Here is a 21,211-nt window from a genome sequence, read left to right on the forward strand (position 1 = left end):
ATGGGTGAGGTCACTGCAGTTTCTCTAGGGTCTCTGTGTATTAGCTCTCTGTATTTTGTCCTTGTTTTATTTTTTTCTTCTTCCAGGATCAACTAAATTTCCTAGATTCCTTCTTTCCTCCAGCTTCCCTACGTCTTTTTGTCCCTTAACTAAATCTCCAGTCACCAATACCTCTCATCTCATGTATTTATTTACTATTCCCAAATGTAAAAGATAGAGGATTCATAATTCTGAATTGCCAAAAATTTCAGGAGAGGATCTGAACTACAAGTTATGACCTGCCAGCCCCAGTGCTGCTCTAACAGTGAGCCAGTGGAAGAGAAGTTGCCCATTGTGTAAAGATAATGTTGTTTATAGCCCTTGCTAGCAAGCCAGAAGCTGACGCCATTCCTTGGTACTAACTAACACGCCTTCTCTTTCTCACTGGGGAGATTTGTGAGAGCAGAAGCAGACTCTTGAAAGATGCTGATGAACATGGTGGCTAGTAAAGGGCACCTTATGTTCTTTGCTTCTTTATATAGACTGCAGTTTTGCCCAACAGGCTCTGTGCAATTTCCAAATGCCCAGACAGGAAGAACTGGCTCATAATTGAACATAGATTCAAATAAAGCTCCAGCACATTTTTTCTGTAAAGCATTAGACAAACAATGCCATCTTTCTCTTTGTCATATTTAAGTAATACTTTTACAGTTTTATCTGCTTGAATTGTAACCTTTTCAAAGCTGGGCTGTTTGAACAGTACCTTGTTTAAAGCCCTGCCTCATGCAAGTGGAGGTGCTTATTGCAGATAATTACTTATGAATAAGCCTTTGTCCCAAACAGCTTGCAAGGGACCAAGCTCAGTCCACAAAACCTGATGAAATAAATCAGATGACATTCATGTTCAGTTGGTACTGACTTGACCTGAATTCAGCCTATCTGAAATAAAGATGAAAATCTTTCCATATCATTATGAAGCCCCTTCAACCATTCATCATCTCTAATTGCTAACTTCATTATCCCCTAGCTAAGCATCTAGCCAACTATTCATAATAGCTTTATAATAAGATGCTTCATTCTGTAGAACCCATATTCTTTGTTTTCTCACCTTGTCTCCCTTTTAAGTCCTGCTTTAGTCAGAAGAACAAGAGAAAGAGCAAAGCAAACACTTGTTCCCCATTAACAGTCCCTGCATTTCCACGTGAAGGCCAGATTGGCCTCACAGAATTCCTGTTCCTCTCCCATGTGCAGCTGCAGCTAGTACCCTGTATTGTCAGGGCTGGTAGCCTTTTCATTTTCCCCTCAGCATGTTTCTGTGCAGATATCAAAATAGTGATGCCTTCAGGCAGGCAGAGCAGTCCTTTGCCATTTAACACATTGCGTTTCCCAGGATAGCTGTTTTCTGGCAACCAGTTTGTGGAGGTGGCATTACTTCAGATGGAGGTGGCTAGGAAGTCATGGAAGAACCTTTATCAGAAAGATTACAAGGCATAATTACAAGATACGCATAATTCTGGATTTCTTGAAACAGCTAGAAAAATGGCAAGATATGGCCAGGGGAAAAAAAATAGTGCCTTGGTATGAAAAGCTTATTTGCAGCTTATAGTGCATGAGATCTCTCAAGAAGGAAAACTTGCAGGCTCCCTGAGGAAGAAGGCCAAACGGCTTCTCTGGAGAAAACTGAAAAGCTGTGTGTATTCCCATGAGCACAGCTCACCAGCTTCTTAGCAAAGGTCTGTAGCATGGACACATCCCACTCAAATATCTTGTCTGAGTGGCTTAAAACTGTTACCCTGCCAAGAAAGCTTAGAAGTTGCAATTGCAGAGTGCAGAAGGTCAGTCACGCACCCCTGAGATTGCCTTTGGTTGTTACCTCAAAGATGTACAAGTCAGAGGAAGGTACTGTTGATCAAATGTTTTAGAATCAGAGAATTACTTTGTTTGGATGAGACATCCAGAACTCAAAGCAGACGTAGTTAGATCAGATTGCTTGGGGACTTACCCCTTCCAGCCTTGAAAACCAACAGAGATAGACAACTTTCCTGGGCAACTTGGTCTTATGCTTGGCTCTAAGTAATTAGTAGTGTCACCTTTAAACCTTAAACTGTTGTGGGGAGGGGATTCTTTTTTTTTTTTTTTTTTTTTTGGCATAAACACATGCTTCAGTGCAAGTGTCACAAGAATGCAAACTGTGTTCTCTCATGATTCTTTTCTTAGCATGCTCTTCAAGTACTGCCTATGAACACTACGTTCTTAGCTGTTCATGGTAATGTAAGGAACATAGATGTGTTTGACCTCTTAGTATACATTTTGGTGATGTATTTCCAGCAGTAACCCATAAAATGATTGAAAACTTCCATCTGCTATTGGCCTTATGATGCACTTAGAGCTTTCCCAAAGTCTTGAACCAACAAAGTCTTGAAGCTGACTTGAGCTTTAAGCCCAGAGGATGACTGCACTAGAGGAAACTTGAAGATCATTAGGACAAAAAGTCTGTTAAAATGTCAGAGTACATTGTATACTGCAGTCCTTAAGTTCTTCTGGGGCCCCTTGGAATTTTTGTAATACAAAGTAATAAAAAAGATCTGCAGTGGGTTTTAGCACTATTTTGCTGCATTCACTTCACTGTGAATGAAATGTGTATTGTACTACAGTCCTTCTAGTTCAGCCTTCAGTCACATTCTTCTCTGGTTTAAACCTCAGAGAAAGGAAAATCCTGCCCTTTCTGCTACCTGTGTTCCCTGGAGACTTAGGTTTTGACAGAGACATCATGGATCATACAGGTGAAGCAGTTGAATATATAAAACCTCCACAATTATCGTATATTAGGATTCAGTTTTTATTTCTTGTGAATAATTTACGCACACGATGGCTAAGATTGTGAAGAGTACTACAGGCAATGCATCACTGGAAAAACTGAATTAGACTTTAGCTGTAAATATTTCCCGCTTTTATAAAAGCCCCTAAGAAACTACTAAAATCTAGCCTGGATGGATATTGAGGCTTTAACCAATGGGCCGACATTAAAGAGCTTGGCATGATTCACATTAAAATATGTTCCAGGATTTCAGCAAAAACTGATTATACAGCTATTTCTTCAGATCCTTTAGCACACTGCAGCTTTTTTGTGTTGACTACTATTCAAGGTTTTAAAGAGGAAAATAATGCCTAATATGGGTTTTTGTCAGCAAGACCTGTTGATGGTGCACATATTGTTGGTGTTGTAAAGCTTGGTTGTGTTAAACTCTGGGAACAGTAGGAGAATGATGACATGGGACTGATGTAACCTTCTCCCTCTGTGCTTGTGCTTCACACTAATCCACAGTGAAAGTACAAGCAGTGACTAAGGGGTAGGGGTCTGATGATGAAAAGTGACTGGCCCATAGCAAACAGGGGCTTAAAAGAGGAGAGTAGAAACTGGATTTTTTTCTGCTTCTTTTTGGAAGTTCCTTATGCAGGTTTTGTACCATTCAGAGGACCCCATGTTTATGCTGAAGGAGGAAAGACTGAAAAAGATACTCATGAGAATGTCAGAAGCTTCTTGCTTCACTTCAATGCTGCTAGCTCACTGGGTGATATGTATAGAAACTGTATGCTATTCCTAGGGATTTGTGTTGTCTTAATTTCTAATTTGAGAAAAATGTGAGCACTTATTGAAGTGAGGTGATTGACAGTGTGTGCTGCTGTCAGGCCCAGTGGAGGCAGATACTTTTGAAAGCTTCCCCCTACAGCTTTGCCAGCATTTGTACCTTAATCAGCCTTTGCAGCTGCCTCAGTACTCGGGTTCCTGCACTGTTCATGTGTTATTGCAAAATGCTTTTCAGTGGTAGGGAAGCCCCTGAAGGTTGGGAGGGTCTGTTGTTTCAAAGTCACCCTGGAAGTTTAGGGAGGTGTTCACAGGTTTCCTGATCTTCTCTCTTTTCCTTCTCCTTCCCTTTTTCTTCTTTCTCTTCTGGCTGAATGTTACTTCCCCTCATCTCATCTTCCCACTTGATTCTGCCTGCTTGCCTGTTCATTTGTATCTCCATTACTCCTCATGAACTTTTAGCCTGTTCTCCCAGCTCAGCCTCTCATCCTCTGTCTTGGTCAGAGCTTGGTCAAAATTTGACTTTACCAGACTTGCTGTGTGGCTTTCCCCATTCCTCCATCCTCCAAAGATTTTGCATTTTGTGACTTTCTCAGACTGCTTTAGACACACTGATACTGGAAATCACAGGAATTATGGTTTTCTGAAAAACTGAAATGAAAACCTGTTAGTTTTGTGTGGTTGCCCCAGTGGCACACAGGAGACATGGCAAGTCCCAGGCCACTGACCTGGAAAGTTTGGGTAAAAGTCTCTAACTGTGTTGCTGCAAATGAGCTCTTTGGGGCCAAGTCTGTCAAACATATTCTTCTTCATTTACTGTTTCCTTTTCTGTGTGAAAGTGTTCCCTAAATGAATGTGCTTCATGCACAGTCATATCCCTGACCTTCAAGTAAACTGTTCTGAACTGCAAGCAACAGACTTAAAATGAGTCATTTATAAAGGCAAAAAATCCAGTCATCCCTATTATGTGCTGATTGTAACTTTGTCTACTGTGGGCTGGTACTCAGTAGCCAATAGAGAGTTCCTGAGATAATAACTATCCATTTAATTGCTTGGAAATAAATCTTTTGGTCCGTCTAGCAATTTCAAGCCACGTTGTTACTTACTTTGGATGTATTACTTCAACAAAGATTCCTGCAGTGTGATCCTTCTCCATAATTTTGACCTGAGAAGCAACTTTCATAAGTAAGAATTATCATCAAGGAGTGTTAGTCTGTACATTCTTGGGGAAGCCACGCTATTTGATATGATCAGGAATTAGTTTGATTAGTTATGTAGGCAGAAATACAAGGGCAGTTTGTGCTGAGAGCAATGCGTGTGTGAACTGATTGACTTCACTGCAATTGCCTGTGATGGGAAGTTCAGTTTGACCTATTTTTTTAAATTTTCCTTAAAGCCAGATGACTCAGTGCTCTGTCTGCCCTGGCTCCAGCAAAGTCTGTGTATGGCTCAGTCCTTTAGGGGTTGTGACAGGAGGTCCTAGACTTCTGGGATTTTGTGATATTCATGTCTATCCCACACACTCTCAAAGGGATAGATTCAGGATATCCCAAGTGGCAGTTCTAGAAAGACTGATGTTTTCTCAGGTGTCTAAAGTTGGCCCAGGATTTCCAGGCACCAGCAATGAAAAGTAGTTGTTTTTTTTTTCTCAGCATTGTTTCTTTTGTTCTTATCTTGAGAAATGTGTAATTCTTGAGAAAATATGGAGAAAACCATAGTGGCATCCTGACACATGACGACTGTGACCTGCTTTACTGGGTTTTCTTTGCATTCAAGAGTGTCCAGAAAAAGCTGTTCCAAGTCATAAATTTGTCACAGTAGAACCTTGCTAGGTTCCACCAAGTTTCAAGTTTCTTTACTGCATATTGTAAATCCAAGGCTTCTGCTTTATTTTCCTTGTTATTTTAAGTAAAACATTTGATTTTGTCCAAATTAAGGTTCCTCTTATGAAACAACTGTAATGCACAGCTCTGGAACCCTCCTATTGCCTTCTTTGCTTTGCTTTTCAAACATGTAGTCTTGCTTGGAGCCAACAAAACCTTAAGTGCCTGCTTTTCTATATCTGTAGGTAGCAGTATAAAACTAACCCATGATGTGGGAGCAGTTCTGCCTGTTTCTCAGCCAAATGGGACCAGGGCATGCCTTTATTTACTCTAGAGGCTTGGACTCCTCCTCTGGACCTTCACCCTCCCTTTTTGCTGTCTAGGAGCATTTGTGACAAGAAAAAGTCAGCGCCAGATTTTTCCCCCAGGGGCTTGCTAGACACACAGGTACACACAGGCACACTGACTTCTCCCCCCGCTGCGCTTTTTTTAGCAGGCTGTGGGGGAACAGAACCTTGTGAGGAATTATAGATGCAGCCTGATACCTGACTGTGGGTTTAGTTTTGTGAGGTTTTTAAAAATATTTTTCTGCATGTTCATATAAGACAGTTCTGGGTTTGATGGAAGGAAAGCAGAAGGTGGAGAGCTGTTTCTTTATTTATGTGCAGAAAGAAAAAGGTATTTTGGGGTGGGGTGGTGTGTGACAATTCTCTCAGTGTCAAGCAGGGAAGTAACTAGCAAGGAAGCTGCTACAATGATTTGAGTCTTCAAGTCACCAGAGTTGTTGATTTTTGGTATATGTTAAGGTGTGCGGCTAATGTCATGGAAAAATTCCAATTAACTTGAATAAGCACTGGGTCAGGCCCGTATTTTGTGGAGAGTCTTACTAGTAGAGTGTATTCCCACAGTTCCAAACACATGGGGCAAAGCAATTATCAGGGTCAGGCTGTCACATCAACGCTAAATATGATCCTTCCTAAATGGAATTATTAAATTGCCCACACAGGACTTAATTCAGATTCCTCCTTGGTTTCAATCTTGTAATTGCCGTGAGGTTTTTTGGACCATGGTTTTTGCTAACTTCAAGATGGCAACTATATCAAACTCTCAGTTTAGATCATGCAGAGGTGCTATCAAGTCCCAATTCACGCCTTTGCTCTATCCTATGTCTATTGTCAAGGCAAAAAAAGGTTTCCATTCCTCTGAAAGTTATGCAGGATGTGCAATGTGCTCCAAGCCCATCATAAAACTGCAGGGCATGCCACATCAAGATTAGATACAAAAACTGAGAGTGGATTTTCTAAAATGGGAGGTAATGACCTTGTTATGACTTCAGTGACTAATGGCTCTGGTGCTAGGACTTGCAGGGAAGCTCTGCTACAGCAAGAGCTTCAGCTATAACTTCAGCATAAAGATTGTCTTCCTTTCAGCATCATCTAATGCTAATGGTTGCTTGTTCAGCTGTTTTAGAACTCCAGAATATTGGTTCATTGCTGATGTTTACCCTTAGCTTCAGGGGGCCTTTGGGGATTAATTGCACGTAGATGTTTGGGCATTCAAATGGCAGCTCAGCAACTTTCCATCTGTCCTGCTAGGTAGGATGACCTCTTCCTTTTTATCCTTAGAAGGCCTTTGCTATCAGTAGTTCTTCACTTTTGCAGCAAACAGGTGTTCCTAAGCTTATGTGTTTTTTATGTGTAACCTTTTCTGTTCACTTCCATCACACCATATGGCATCACACTGAAATAAAGCAGGGCTTCTCCTAAATAAGGAGAGGGCTCGATCATGGCAAAGCATGTGCACGGGATGTGGAGAGCCCTGCAGGTAGAGCAAGAATGAGACATGTGATGCTTCAGCAGTATTGAAGAAGTAATGAAGGAAGGCCAGGAAGGGACATTTTCTTTCCTTTCTTCTTCCTTCAGGTTGCTTTTGTTTGTGCAGCACTCATCACCTGGCTCTCTTGGGCTGAAGACTGCCTGGAGTAAGCTGGGATTGTTGCTTAAGAATGTAAAACTAAAAAGGTCATATTCTATTTTGGCCTGCTGGAGTCTCAGGTTGATTCTCCCTCCTCCTTGCCCTCCCATTTTTGCTGATGTGCCAAGTAGTAAGCAGAAATACTGTCAGCCTAGCACCCTGGAGCCGCTGCCATGGACCAGAGTCTTCCAGCTGCAGTAGCTGCCTGGCAAACCTAAAATATTCGGGTACCTAGTTTTGGGTTGTGCATTGCAACTAGAAAGATTCTCCACCTGGCAACAAACTCCTTTGACAAATGTCAGCTGTCCTGGGGTGGTTTTGAGGGCATTTTTTTAAAAAAGTAAATGGAAGATGTTACCAAAGGAAGTACTCTGCTAGGGGCTGATTCCTGTGTTGTAGTCAGTGATGAAATTGTACATATTTTCCTCTTTACTCCAAGCTGATCAGTTTGTATCACTATGTGTAGCACAACATTGATGTATGCATTAATCACCAGAGCAGCTGGCAATTAATTTATTTATCTTTTATCTCTTTTTTATTCTCACTGGGATGTTTAGTGTCATGAGCAGAGGAAATAGGAAGGAAAGCAAAATATTTATTAAAAACTGCCAAGTACAGGGGCATCCCAGTAAAAACATCACTGCCTAAGTAGACTGTAAAACATGAATCATGGTGTTTTGGTTATAAAGGCTAAACTGCTGAGAAGAAGTGATGCTGCCTTGTTGGACTTGAATTTGTCTAGCATTTTCACATGGACAGTGCCATCACTTCTTCAGGGGAACACTACAGCTCTCCAAGACAATATTTGTGTTGAAGAAACAAGGATCAGAGGCTTCCACACAATTTCTTTTGTCCACCTATTTGTGCTGAAAGAGAGAGTGTTCAGCCCACACAGAAACCTCCATGTTGTTCAACTAAGAGCCATAAGGCACACTTCAGGGGTCTCCTGACTGGCAATTTGCACAGTGCCACAGCTTAGAGAAAGAAGTAAAAGGGAATCTTCTTTTCTGTGGAGTGGAGAATGCAGCTGAAAACTTGCCTGCTCTTTGAGGGCAGTGTCCCTAAAAAAGACTCTTTGCCAAGTGATCTCTGACATGGGAAGACATGGTGAAAGGGGGGAAAAATGGTATGACAGTGTCAAGCCTCAGAGATTTTGATGCAGGTAAGAACTGATATCTCAGTAGTCATCTGTTTAAAGGAGATGCTGCTTCGATTTCTTCTTTATGAACAATGAAAGTGGCACTCTCCTTAATGGCAAAGGCTGCAGGGGTGAAAGAACTGAAGGTACAAATGGTTTCCCAAGTTTATAGAAGAAGCAAATGTGGGCTGGGAATAGGATGTAAGTTTGTTGATTCACTGTCAAATAATGAATTATCTGACATCCTGTTCATTGATTTAAGTTGTCCACTGTGCAATCAAATTATGCCAAGATTCGTAGCTGTGTACTGAGGCAGTGAAAGAGTTATCAGACCTTTTTTTTTTTTTTTTTTTCACTTAACTTTAAAAAGGCAAAGCAAGTCCTTTTCTGCAGGACTACTGTACTACATACATTTTACATTATTTGTCCTGGAACTGATTAGCAGTGGCAGCTTTCACCATAATTAAACATATCATAATTAAACTTATTTTTGTTTTATGAGCTGTGGCAAATTCAGATTCTCTGTAAGCTAGCTCTTAGGAATGAAGGCAATTTGCATGTTATAGCAAAGAGCATGTTACAGGAGACATACTAGCAGATGGCTTCAGGGCTTGTTTACATTCAAAATACATAGCACCTGGAAGCAAAAATGCACTGGGCTTTCTCCATGTTAATTTGGGGTTCTTATTCACCAGTTATTTAATTCCCAATCGTCCACAAACATGTCATAGCAGCCGGGCTTCTGCAGTGTCCTGGGATCTGCTTGTAAAACTCAGTCCACTCTGGTAATATTCGATGGTTCTTTCACAGAATGGAGTACATGTGAGACTGGACTAGAATGTAGGTGATAATCTTCTAGTCTCTGCCTGAGAAAGAAGTTACTTCTGTCCCTGTCTAAAAGTTGGGTTGGGGAGATAATACCAGAGTCAATATAAAATGCAGTGTTTGGATATGAAGTCTATTTTCAGATCCAAGTTGAATTTTATGGCTTTAGAATCAAATGAGTTGCAAAAGGAGGGATAAAAACTGTTGAAATAAAATCAAGTGAAACAAAAAAAAATTAATCCGGAGCAAGTGAACTGTTTGGGCTAATCCTCATGAAACATGTTTTCCCTGTTCCCCCTTTCATTTCACTATAAGCAGTAAGTCTCTGTATTTGAAAAGTTTGTATTCTCTCTGTGCTATACAGAGAGAACCTTCAGAGAACCTTACATTATGATTTCATAAAATTTGTCTGAAACACAGAAACGTCACTATCACTGTTCTTTAGGCAAGGAGCTGAGAAATCAAGAGGTTGCAAATAATTTGTTTGAGGTCACAGAGGGAAGTTGCAAAAGACTGATGACTTGACCCAGTTTTTCATGTTCAAAGTCTTACCCAATTCCTGAACTACAAGACCATTTGTCTTACAAGACCAGCTCTGCTGGTCTTCAGCTCTTCAGAATGTATGACTCTAGTTTTCTTTCTTAAGACAGGTGAGGCACTACTCCCCAGAACTGCCCTGAGACAACAGATATGATATTCCAGTTTTGAATTCACCCTGCATTTCATTAACACTTATATTTCCCAGATTCAGGGAAGCTGACATTTGAATGTGCTTTCCTCTCCTGACCCATTTCCGTAATGCAGCAGTACTGAGTACCAGTGACAGCTGTGAACTCTAAGCAAGTTCAGAAGGTGAATTATGATCATGTCTTCCACTCACCTAATTATTTTCTGAATCACAACCAAACTGAAGGTTTTCTCAAAGGCAATGAATAAGTTAGAGGGAATTCTACTGCAAGAGTCTGAACTGCTGTCTGACTGCTGGAAGAATCAAACTCTTCCCAGCCTTTACTTTCCAAATGTGTAACATAGCAAACAGCATCTCAGCATCAGGCCTTCAAAGGGATGACTTTTCAGTGCATTAACTCAGAACTACGCACTACACACATTTGGGAAATTCACCTGTTTATTCCTGAATAATTGTGCATTCCCTGTTCTCCTACCACTTATATGAAATGGGTAGGAATTTTAGGTGAGCAACACATGCAAAATCAAGTCCTTTGGGGCAATACATCACCTGAGGTGGCCGACTCTATTCAGCATAAACCCACATACATAGCCCAGTGTGTAGGATGCTTGTGTGGCTTGGTGACCAGCGTAATTCTGCTGAAAGCCTGCTTCAAGTCTGTATTTCTGTGAGATCTGATAGCACCTAGGCTGAATTGTGAACTCTGCTGAGAAAAGTAAAGCCTTGCATTTGGTTTCAACTCCCAGGAGTGCCAGATGAGAAGTCAGACCTGCATCAGAATGACACAGAACAAGTAGGTCAGCAGTTTCATTGTATGCATCTTCTGTGTGCCTCTGTGTGTGTGTGTGTTTGTGCATGCGTGAATTTGAGAAAATGGAAAACCATAACACTGAATCCTTAAGTTTCTCCTCTGTCTTCTTTAGGCAAAAGTCTCACTGACTGTTTCATGTATAGTTCAAGAGAATCAAGGCTGTTTTGTCCTCATGTTGCAGTAAAACATGGGGCAACAATATGTGGAAATGGTAAAGAATTGCAGAATGAGTGGATTTCTTCTAACAGTGAGTCAGGGCTTTGGCTAAAAATGAGGAGAATGGCATTATTCTTTGTCATGTTTCATCTGCCCCAATTGCACTCTCTCTGCTTAGTGCCTGCTAAACTGATAGCTTGCTGAAGATTTAAAGAACCAGCACTCACATTCCTCTAATAGCAGCCAGAATAGCTCAGGTTATCATCTCTTCTTCAGGCTTTCCTTCCCAGAACCTGCAAGAAGCAAGCATCTTTCACCCCCACTCCTCTCGTTCTCATGTCACAGGCACTGTCCAGAGCTGCTGCTTTAGCAGGTTGGGCAGCTTGGGTTGTTTACCGTGCCGTGGAAACACACAGCATTTTGGGGGCAGCTGGACAGTAAGGGATTGCAGTGTGTCTGGCCGGGGATTATAATCTCTTCAGGCAGGAGGAGTTTTGGAAATGCTGGCAGCCTGGAATGATTAGGCCGTTCTCCGGAGCAGCTGCAACTGCGGGCAGGAGGCAAGGGAGACAAAGAAGTTCATCGCCCAGATAAGCAGTCACAAACTGTGGGTCAGCCTTTGCCGCAGAGGAGCAGTGCCCCTGCCGGGGCTCTGGGGCCGAAGTCACCAGGCAGTGCCAGCCATTGTCCACGGCTGCCCTCTTAAGCCCTGCACGAGCCGGACCAAGCACCTTATCTGGCTTTTATAAGGAGCAAAGGGGGGAAAAAAATCAAGAATGAAAAGCGGGTGGGGTTTGGTTTTGCTGGGGCAGCTGAAGCGGAGTGCCCCTGTGCCCCCTTGAGCCGCAGCCGACGATGGAGAACCGGGGAGGAGGGTTTGCAGCCCGCTGCCGGACAGTTCTTTGTGTGTACATCATTAATTCCGTGGGACGGGCTGGGCTGCCGTCCCTGTTACCGTGTTCTCCAGGCCGGAGGACGGCGGCGCTGGCAGAGCCGGGCTGTGCCCGCCATCCCGCAGGGCCGCGGCCCGGGGCGCTCCGGGCCCTGCGGGGACGGGGCAGGGCGTGGGGGAAGGGGATGCAGCGGGAGCGCGAAGCCAGGGGAGGCTCTGCCTCCTGGGTGTTCGCAGGCGGCAAGGTAGCCAAAGGTGTGCCAGGCTCCGCCGTGCCGCCAAATGTGTCCGGCTCCCGCGGCTAAGGGAGCGGCTCGGAGCGGGGACACGCTGAGCATCCTCCAGCCCAGCCGGGGGACGGGTTAAGGAGCGGGGTCGCGGAGGGCAGGCAGCAAGGCTCAGGCAGCTCTTCTGCCTGCTCTGCCTCCCGCCTCCCCCTCTCCCCCAGCCCTCCCCTTCATCCCTGTTGTGTGTGGCAGCTAAACACCGAGGCGAGCGGGAGCGGATGGCGGATTGCACGCACGCCAGGCAGCCTGGGATGCTGGCTTTTCCTTCTGCTGGCTGCAGGCAGGGCTCGGTTTCAGACATGAGTGGAGAGAAACCTAAAAAGAAAGCTTTCTATCTAGTGAGGATGAAGCCTCTGAAGGAGCCCACCGGCACCACTAACAACAATGTCTCGTTTGTGATACAGTATCACATAGGCAAGGAGATCAAACACATTTGCAGCAACTGCAGTCGCGGGGAGGAAGCCCGTGACGGTGAGTGCTGAGATCCTGTGGGTGTAGGAGCGAGGCAGGGGAGCGCGTGTGCTTGCTTGGGGGGTGCGCGGACATGTGTGCGCTCCCGTCGGAGCCTGGGATGCTCGGCTTGCTCCTCCACAGATCCCAGGGAAAGAGGAAAGGAGGCGCGGGAGGAATGCGCTGGGCATTGATTCAGCCTGTCGTCGATCAGGGAGATGCCAAAAGGGACAGGTCCCTTCATTTGCCACAGAAGCTTTTTGCTAACAGTTAAGGCAGTGCTAACAGTTAACTCTTCTCTTTTTTGTTCCGTTCCCTTTTCTCCCCAGTTGCTCTAGAAATCGCTGTTTGTATTGATTGTGTTTTGTTCCCATTCCTAAGAATTTTAGATGAGGGTTTTTGCCGTGATACATCAACTTTTTCCTTGTCGTGCTGCAATAGAGTTTGCCTGACTCAACTGAGTATCTGGAAGGTCTGGTTTATCAGGAATACCACTAGTGTGATTTTCATCGTGCTGTCAAATGCATGGGGGAAATTGTGTTTTTATTGGAATTAATATAGTGCTCTTCAGCCAACTGTTCTTATCCCTTCCCCCTCTCCTTTCGGGACTGAGCAAAACCTCTAGAGGGTATTCAGAGAGTGACGGTGTAATCAATCACAGGTGTTGCTACAGGTAAGTATATGCTTTTTATGTTTCTAGGAATGCAAATATTTGAAGGCAACAATGACAAATTCTTTGGATTTTGCCAAAGTCAGCAATTTGGAAAAGCTGAGACCTAGGAGGAGCATAAAAGCTTTCAGGCAAAAAATAGCCTCCCAGATGTTACTCCACATTCTTGTTCAATGTTGTATTACTTTGCTTTGCTGTGTGGATTTGCATGTTACTTAGAACTGAAGGTGTTCGACTTAGGTTCCTATTAATTGATGTGGTATACAGATCTCATTTTCTGAAGGTCAGGGAAAGACTTTTTTTGATGATAAATGTGAATTTGAAAGCTCAAGTTCTTAGTAGTTGTTGGCACTTCATTTTTCAGCTTTTGTGATTAAGGTTAGTGTTGTTATTATTAATAATAATAATAATATTTTAATTAACCAACTTTGCTTTCATTTGCTCTATCCAAAAGAATAAAATATTATTTGGGATCTCATGGTTCTTTGTCAACCATAGGTCTGCAGTTTAACAAAGTAACCGAGGTTATTGCTAATGTCTCTTCAGAATTAGCATCCTGCTAGTGTGATTATAGTTTCTTTGAATAAAAAGCAGCTAAAGCTGAACAGAATTGCTTTTGGTGAAAAGGGAGAAGATAGCCTGAGAAGCCTGGAAACCCACAATGGGTTAAGCACTCTTTCTGCTTATGCCACGACAGCTGAGGGAAGAATCTGGTGAATGCTATGTAAATTGTTGAGTGTTTCCTTTCCTGGTATGTGCTGCTACTGACAGCAAGCCCCACAGATGTTAAAGGAAGGGCTATGTCCAGCAGTAGTAGTTACTCTACAGTATTGGTGTAGTTTGTTTATCCTTAAAAGCAAATGAAGACATTTATAAAAATATGTTTTCCTAAATTAATTGAATCGACCTTATACTTAAATGCATCAACATCTTTTGCTGGGGTTTTTTTGGAACCTTGTACTTGAAATCTTAGCACAGTACTAAAAGAATATGCTTTCTTCCCTTTTAAGGCACACTTGTACACATGGATGCATATGAATGTATAACTCCAGTTACTTGTACCTCTTAGCAGACTAATAGGTTTGTATTTTAGGGATTTGCTTCCTTTTCTGTGTTTGGTTATTTAGCTTCAAACCATTAGATACTCTGAGGGCAGGATATGCCTCTTGGCAGGAGATAATCTAGTAACCCTAGAGAAGCAAAGAATAGAGCAGAGAGGCTCCCAGGCAGCAGGCTTCCAGAGCATGTCATCAGTCTGGTTTTGCCCCCTCTTTCTGTGGGGTAGGATTTCATTCTGCCTCATGCAGATGACTTTTAAGATCATAATTTAAAAAGTAACTAATACCAGTACAACCTTCATCTTTTCTTCCCCACCAGTATGCACAGATGCATAGCTGTGAGTTTCTTTCAGAAAGTAAAGAAACTGTAGTCCCACCTATGCTGCCTGGAGACAATCACTGATTTGACTCTGACACATTTTTCAGCACTGAAAAATACCAGGGTTTTTTTTTTTTTCTGGTGAATACCGATTCTAGACCTTTTGGTGTTTGGAGGGAAAGGATGATATAATGAACTGAAATTATGTGATGATCATATCAGATAGGTCAGGTAAAAATCTGTGACCAGTTCAGATACAGAGAAACCTGTCAGGATCTCAAGATGTCTGTGCATCCTCACAGTTGCACAGCCTAAAGAACACTTAGAAAGGGGACCACTTACTACTTTTTATAAGGGAAATGCACAGCACTTTGCAATGTGAGCACCCCCACCCTCCTATTCAAATAATGTATAGTTTATATATGGTCTTGCAGGCCTGTAGCTGCTCTCATGTACCCAAATGTCCTGTGTGGATCTGTGACCTGAGCAACTACTGTATTTTTTGGAACCGTGTACAAAGACTCGGGTTCAGTCCCTATGGCATAGGCAGATCAGTTGGATACGTTGATTTAATGCTGAAATATCTTCCAAATCCAGTTATGAGTCCTGGATTCTAGCCATTATCTTACTGTATATTTTCATTGTTCTACTACCCTAGGAGAAGGAAAGTTTATGCTGAGACTGAGGGAAATCCTTCAAAGACCACCAGTTAATCTGGCAAAAGTCATGACTAGGAGAATACTAAAAGAGATAGCCATGAAACTGAAGGAAAAGATAGAAGCAGGTACTGAGTCATACAATATCTTGGAAGGGAGGTCAGGTAATTTGGAGAGAAGTTGGTGGAGGAATTTGGCAATGCAGATGGGCTCACTGAAGTAGGGGTAAAAGGAATTGGTGTGGATGCAGCATTTTGGTGAGGTAAAAAATAAGAAGTGAGGAGGTCAAAGAGAAGCAGGAGGCTGCAGTAATAAGATAGACATGGGAGATGCTTTAATCATTGGACTGAAAATAATGGATATATTTAATGCTAATTTAGTTGCAAAATAGAAAACAACGAGAGAAGTCTATAAAAGCACCAATTCTGAAAAGTTGGGTGACAGAATAACAGGAACAGTGTTGAAAATGAAGTGGTGAAACTGTATGTGAGTGAAGAATGAGATATTCAGGACAGGATGCCAGAGAGGCAATCAGACATGTTGGACTGAACCGAGAGGGAGAGGTCAAGTGAAGAGAGAAATGAGTCACCTCCAGGAATACAGGAGCAATCAGGGCTGAGCTCTGAAAGCTGAGGGCTGTGAGGGAGTGAGGGAGGTGTTGGGAGAAGCAGAATGGTGAAGAGTTGCAGAAGTCCCAGAAAAAAACATACAAGAATTTAGGAGACAACGTAAATTGTTCCGCAATCATGAAGAGGAATGAAAATGCTTTCTGAATGTAAATGTAAATGCATAAATGAGAAGTGACTGATAATCCAGTAGAGCAGAAGGAGCTAGAGCTACAAGAGATCAAGGTGCACTGCAATGCTAAACATCTCCTGGTATGTACAGAGCACTTTTCAGTGTGCTGGTTTTGGTGGTCTCTGTGAGGGCTATGATAATGCTGGGGCATAGCAGATGACATGACTGATGAACAGCAGTCAGAGAAACAAGTGAAGGAAGAGACTTGGCTGGTTTTTTATTTATTTTATATTGAAAACTGACTGCGAATCTGTGTCCTACTGAATTCTGAGCCTGACTCTGGAACATGCTTTAGACGTATCTCTACTTCAGTGTGGCTGGAAAGAACTGTAGAGACTTCAACAGCACCCAGAAATGGCCTAACAGAAAGAGTGAGTGGAACAATTGAAGTGGGATACTTTCGATTTTTATGCAGAGGATCTGACAAGAAAACTTAAAAGGAAAGCAGTTAACTTAAGAGTGTATTGGAAGAGAAGGAGTTCACAGAGCAAAGTGGTTTTTTGTCACTGACAAATGCAGGTTCTCAGCTCAAGGGTTCTCTGGAGAGTATCTCTGGGCAACTTCAGGCATGTCTATCATGTATCACTCTGTACCCAAGCTCCTTGTCTATAAAATGGAGATAGTGGGATTTCCTTCCACTTGCTTGCTGGTCTGTAAACGGGTTATGAGTCCTTTAGTGGAGAGGGGGAGGAAAGGACTGTCTCTTGCCATTTGCATTCCTAGTGCCAAGGACTGTGGGGCTCGAGGTTTTTAGGGTCTTTAGGTTCAAGTGTAGTGGAAGTAAAAATAATATTAAGAGTGAACATAACTGAAAGGTTTCATTCAGAGCTGATATTCAATCCATTTATTATGTGCTTCTATACTTCATGGTTTTGCTATTTAAGCAGAAATTATTCTAAGATCTTACATATGCATGAAAATCAGCGTGCATTGAGATACTGTTGCTGTAGGAATTCCAACACTTGTTTTTCTGCTGCTGCCCATCTTCTAGAGCTTCTAGATAAATATCTTTTCCAAATAGAAAAGAGGAGGGTTGTGTATGGAGGCTTGTGCATGTACGTGTGTGTGTGTGTGCATGTGTGCTTCCCACCTGGAACTGAAGATTTATTTCTTTTAGTTGGGAACTTTGAGAACATTTACTTTAGCATCACTTAAGAGATTGTCTCTGAGGTGATTGTATTGCTTCCCACCAAAGTAATTACTAAATTAAATAGTTATCTTCTAGACAAACTGTAAGCCCTGCAAGAGCTATGTCTAGGAATAAGTTTTACTTCACTAATTCTCACATTATTTCAGACAGTAACTGCCCTTCCATTACCATCTCCAGAGTGAGCCCAGTATGTTGCTATGGGGCATTGCAGTCTTTTACAGTGGTCCCTGTCAAAAATCATAAAATATTTTGGAGTGAAAAAAATTAGATTACAGGAAAAAAAAATAGAATGGAAAGGTAGGTAAAAAAAAACAGTGTACCTGGTCCTGTTGTGAAGCATGGGAAGCTGAAAAACATGTTTGGTGTTTGAACAGCTGATGCAATGTGTACCTTTACTCCCTGAGGGATAGTTACCATAAAGAAAGAGGCAAATGGCAGAAAGGCACAGGCTTTCATTGCAGAGTGAAATATATCTCCTTTGCAGAACAGATCATAGAAGCAAATTACTTTCTTTTTGTCAGTTGAACTCTGTAGTATTTGATTTGGGTGAATATAGTAGTATGCTAGAGAAAGTTGAGGAGATCAAGCAAAGAGCTCCACATCCCAACAGGTTTCTGAGGAGCTGTGTGGCCCACTTGGCTTCCACCAGCATCACTTTCTGCTCTGGAAGATACAAGCCCTTGGTGTTTTGCAGAGTGAGAATAAATGTGCCTTCTAGGAGGAAGGTGTGATGCCTACTCATGATAACTTCCAAGTGGTGAAATCCCAAGGCAGCCAGGACATGATCCTTTACCTTTCCTTTACCAAAGAGCGGAGGGGGCAAAGTCCCAGTGCTCTGCTCCAGTCGCTTTGTCTTGCACATTGGGGACTAACAAAAACTCATCAGTTACCTATAGGTTTGACCTGAAGTCAGAGACTAACAGGGATCTGTTAGTGCTGCTGTGGATGGGCACAGCCTGCAGGCAGGGAGGAGAATGGGGAGGAAGAGAAGAGGAAAAAAAGTCAGTTTAGGCTGTATGAGGGCATCCGCCTGGCTTACACTTTTGCCAGGAGTAGAAAATGCGAGTGGCTGACCTGTGGTATGTGAGACTTTCCTTAAACACTGGAAATTCTTTCAGTTGGCTAGCCTGCAGCTGAAGAAAAGGGATGGGGTAAGATAGGAAGAGACAATTACATCCCAAAATAAGGCTGAAGAAATACCATGGAGCCTGGAGTAGGTCATTGACTGCTCACATGCATCTCTGTAGTGATTAATTCATATCCTGTTAAACTGCCTGTAGCAAGAGCTGCTGGCCACAAAATAAGTCAGTTGTGTACCATTCCAGGTGACACTGTGCTGGCAATAGGAAATTCACGGCCAAGTTTGCATGGGCTGTCACCCAGCAGAACTACAGGTTTACTTTGAAGTGCCCTGGAAGATGTCTTGTCCAAAATTGCAATATAATTTACATTATTAACAGAAACAGTAGGGAAAATATAGGTAGTAAGCAAGTTCTTCACTTTGGTAAATTAGATAGTATGAGGAGAAAAAGTGTACAGAAGATTGGATCAAGCTTATGCAAGCAGATGACTAAGTTCTTTGTTTTGCAGTGAAAACTCCTTGCAGTGAAAACTCCTGTGTCCTTATGGAGGAAATGTTTGCCACCTTTTCTGGGAACTCTGTATATCTGTGTTGTTGATTTGAGGAGTTTTAGGAACAAAACCAACAAAGATGATCATGATGCCTCAGCATCCCCTCATTTTTATTACACTTTGCTGTCACAATGACATGGACAAGAGGACACCTCAATTCTTCGGGTCTTTAGAGAGCAGACAGCTTGTCTGTTTCAGTTCTGTCTCCTATGATTGTTTTCTCCCCTTTCCAATACTGTAAGTTGTCATCTTTTGATAGCATTTTACCATCCTGCTTTCTATCTGAGAACGAAGTTTAAAATCTTGATATATATAAGCTTCTTAAATGCAAAGATTAGGGCAACACCACACACACAATAAAAAATCATTTCCTTGTGGGAATTCCAAAAAAGCAGTTAAAATGCCATCAAGTATGATGAAAGCAATGCAGTGGTTTTCCTGTATTTAGCAGTAATGATATGCTCTGAGTATTTGTTGCCATCTTGATTAATATGCCTGGTGTTGATTCTTCTGTGTCAAGTTACAAACATCAGAAATACAATACAGAACTATTTGATAAACCATAATAGGCCACAGATTTTCCATGTGTAAAGTGTGGAGGCAAGTTGTAGCAAAGGGACAAGATGTGGATGGTGGCATAGATCATGGAGGGGCATGTTCTTGTTGCATGCTGTTATTACCAGAGCACTTCAAACCACCTGGTATCAACCTGGCTGAATAAGTTTGGCTTTCTGTGCCTTTTTTTTACGTCCACCACCCCTATGTCCTATTCTATTCTTTGGTCCCTGCCCAGGTGGGCAGCTGGATTCCATTTCTGTCTTTTGTCTTTTCTTCTTCTCTTACTTGCTTACAGGTGTTTCTCTTAGAGGGTGACTTGTTCATTTGGCTTCTTAGTTTTCTGAAACTTGCAGTTCTTTAGAAGAAAATGAGATAGATGGAAGTACTTCACTTTACAACCGTTATTGGAATTTTATTCTTTAATGTTGTCGCTGCCTGTCAAAGCTAAACAGTAGAGAAATACTGGGTATATAGGGAAGAGATCAGAAGACTCAGTGTTCTGCCATGTGATGTCCCTTCCCCTCTTTTGGTTTTTGGGGTTTTTTTTGCCATTTCTTATCTTTATATATCATATCATTTGAAGGAACAGAGTTCATTTATGGGCTTCTTGATTAAAGAGTAAAACCTATCCTTTGAATATACTGTTCTGTTTATGACATTTTCATTCAGCAGAGGAGGTAGGCTTTCTACATCAAATTTTGTATTGTAGGATTTTGTTTCTTGATCTGTTTCAGTGACTGGTAGTGAATGCATAGCTACTCCTTTGTATCCTCTAAGATCTTCTTGTTGTAATCGGACAATACCAAATTTGACTTCCTGTTGTTGACACCTTACTCAGCCCACTATTAGCCAGACTCTAATTTCAAGAGCACAGCATAAGTATCTGCAGTACCATCTTGCTAACAGTCCGCCAGGATGTCTAAGATTAATTGGATATATTTGTAGTCTCTTTAATGGATCACGCCAGGTCTCACGCACCATCCCAAATCCATTAGCCAAACCCCAGCATCAGGGGACTGCTATAACTGAAGGGTAGCACCAGAGTGTCCAGTGGTTAAGCCAGCTTTGTCTGTGTGTTTCAGTGGCTTTTTTAGAAACTGGACGGTGCTGTGATGTTTGCCATTATCTAAATGAGTGCAGCAAAGCTGCAAAGGGGTGAAGTTGGGACGCACTTGGAGGCCCTGTTTTTCCTTTGTGACTTTGATTTGCACGCTTCTCAGAAAATAATGATGTTCTTGCAATCCCTATGAGGTGGAAAACTGTCCTCTTGCTGGTTTTTTGCTTTTGTGAAGTGACATGAATCTTCACTGGTCTGTTGCTTTTAGTCTCCTTGTCTCAGAAAGGATTGGATGGAGAGGAATAAGATAATGTTTGATCATGTCACTGTCATCTCTCTGACTTTTCTGGCTTTAGGTCGTGCTTACTGAAGATGAGGCAAATCTAGCAGAGCCTTTGCCTTTGGATGAGACTCTTAGGTTCAAAAGATGAGTTATTTCTGTTGCTCTGAGAAACAATGAGCACATGGTATAATTTAAGTCAAAGATAAAATCGGCCACTATAAAATCACCTGCTGCAGCTTCTTTGGAACCACTGGACATAGCGTTCTGCCTTGGTAATGTGCAGGCTACCCTGCCTGAAACATGCCAGAATCACAGTGCCCATCAGCCAACATTAAGCAGTGCTGTTGAGAGAGGTCTCATGGACAAGGAGTGTTCCTCCCTGAAAGGAAGCTCTGCATCCCAAGTGAGAGAAACCATAAAT

General features: G+C 42.3%; 1 protein-coding gene across 7 annotated transcripts in view; it reads left to right on the plus strand.

Annotated features, from left to right (window-relative positions):
• The window catches only part of PHACTR1 (phosphatase and actin regulator 1), a 304,928-nt gene that overhangs the window by 147,064 nt on the left and 136,653 nt on the right, over positions 1 to 21,211 (plus strand). The window contains exon 1 of one of the 7 annotated variants that reach the window (XM_066188346.1): positions 12,378 to 12,630. The exons of the other annotated variants lie outside the window; for them this stretch is intronic. Coding sequence (XP_066044443.1) covers positions 12,378 to 12,630 — 253 coding nt within the window. Of the gene's footprint in view, positions 1 to 12,377; positions 12,631 to 21,211 lie in introns of those variants that run through there. 7 annotated transcript variants of the gene reach the window in all.

Source organism: Chamaea fasciata, unplaced genomic scaffold (assembly GCF_029207755.1).
Source record: "Chamaea fasciata isolate MVZ Bird 193981 ecotype frontalis unplaced genomic scaffold, bChaFas1.0.hap1 SCAF_1, whole genome shotgun sequence".
Lineage (NCBI taxonomy): Eukaryota > Metazoa > Chordata > Aves > Passeriformes > Sylviidae > Chamaea > Chamaea fasciata.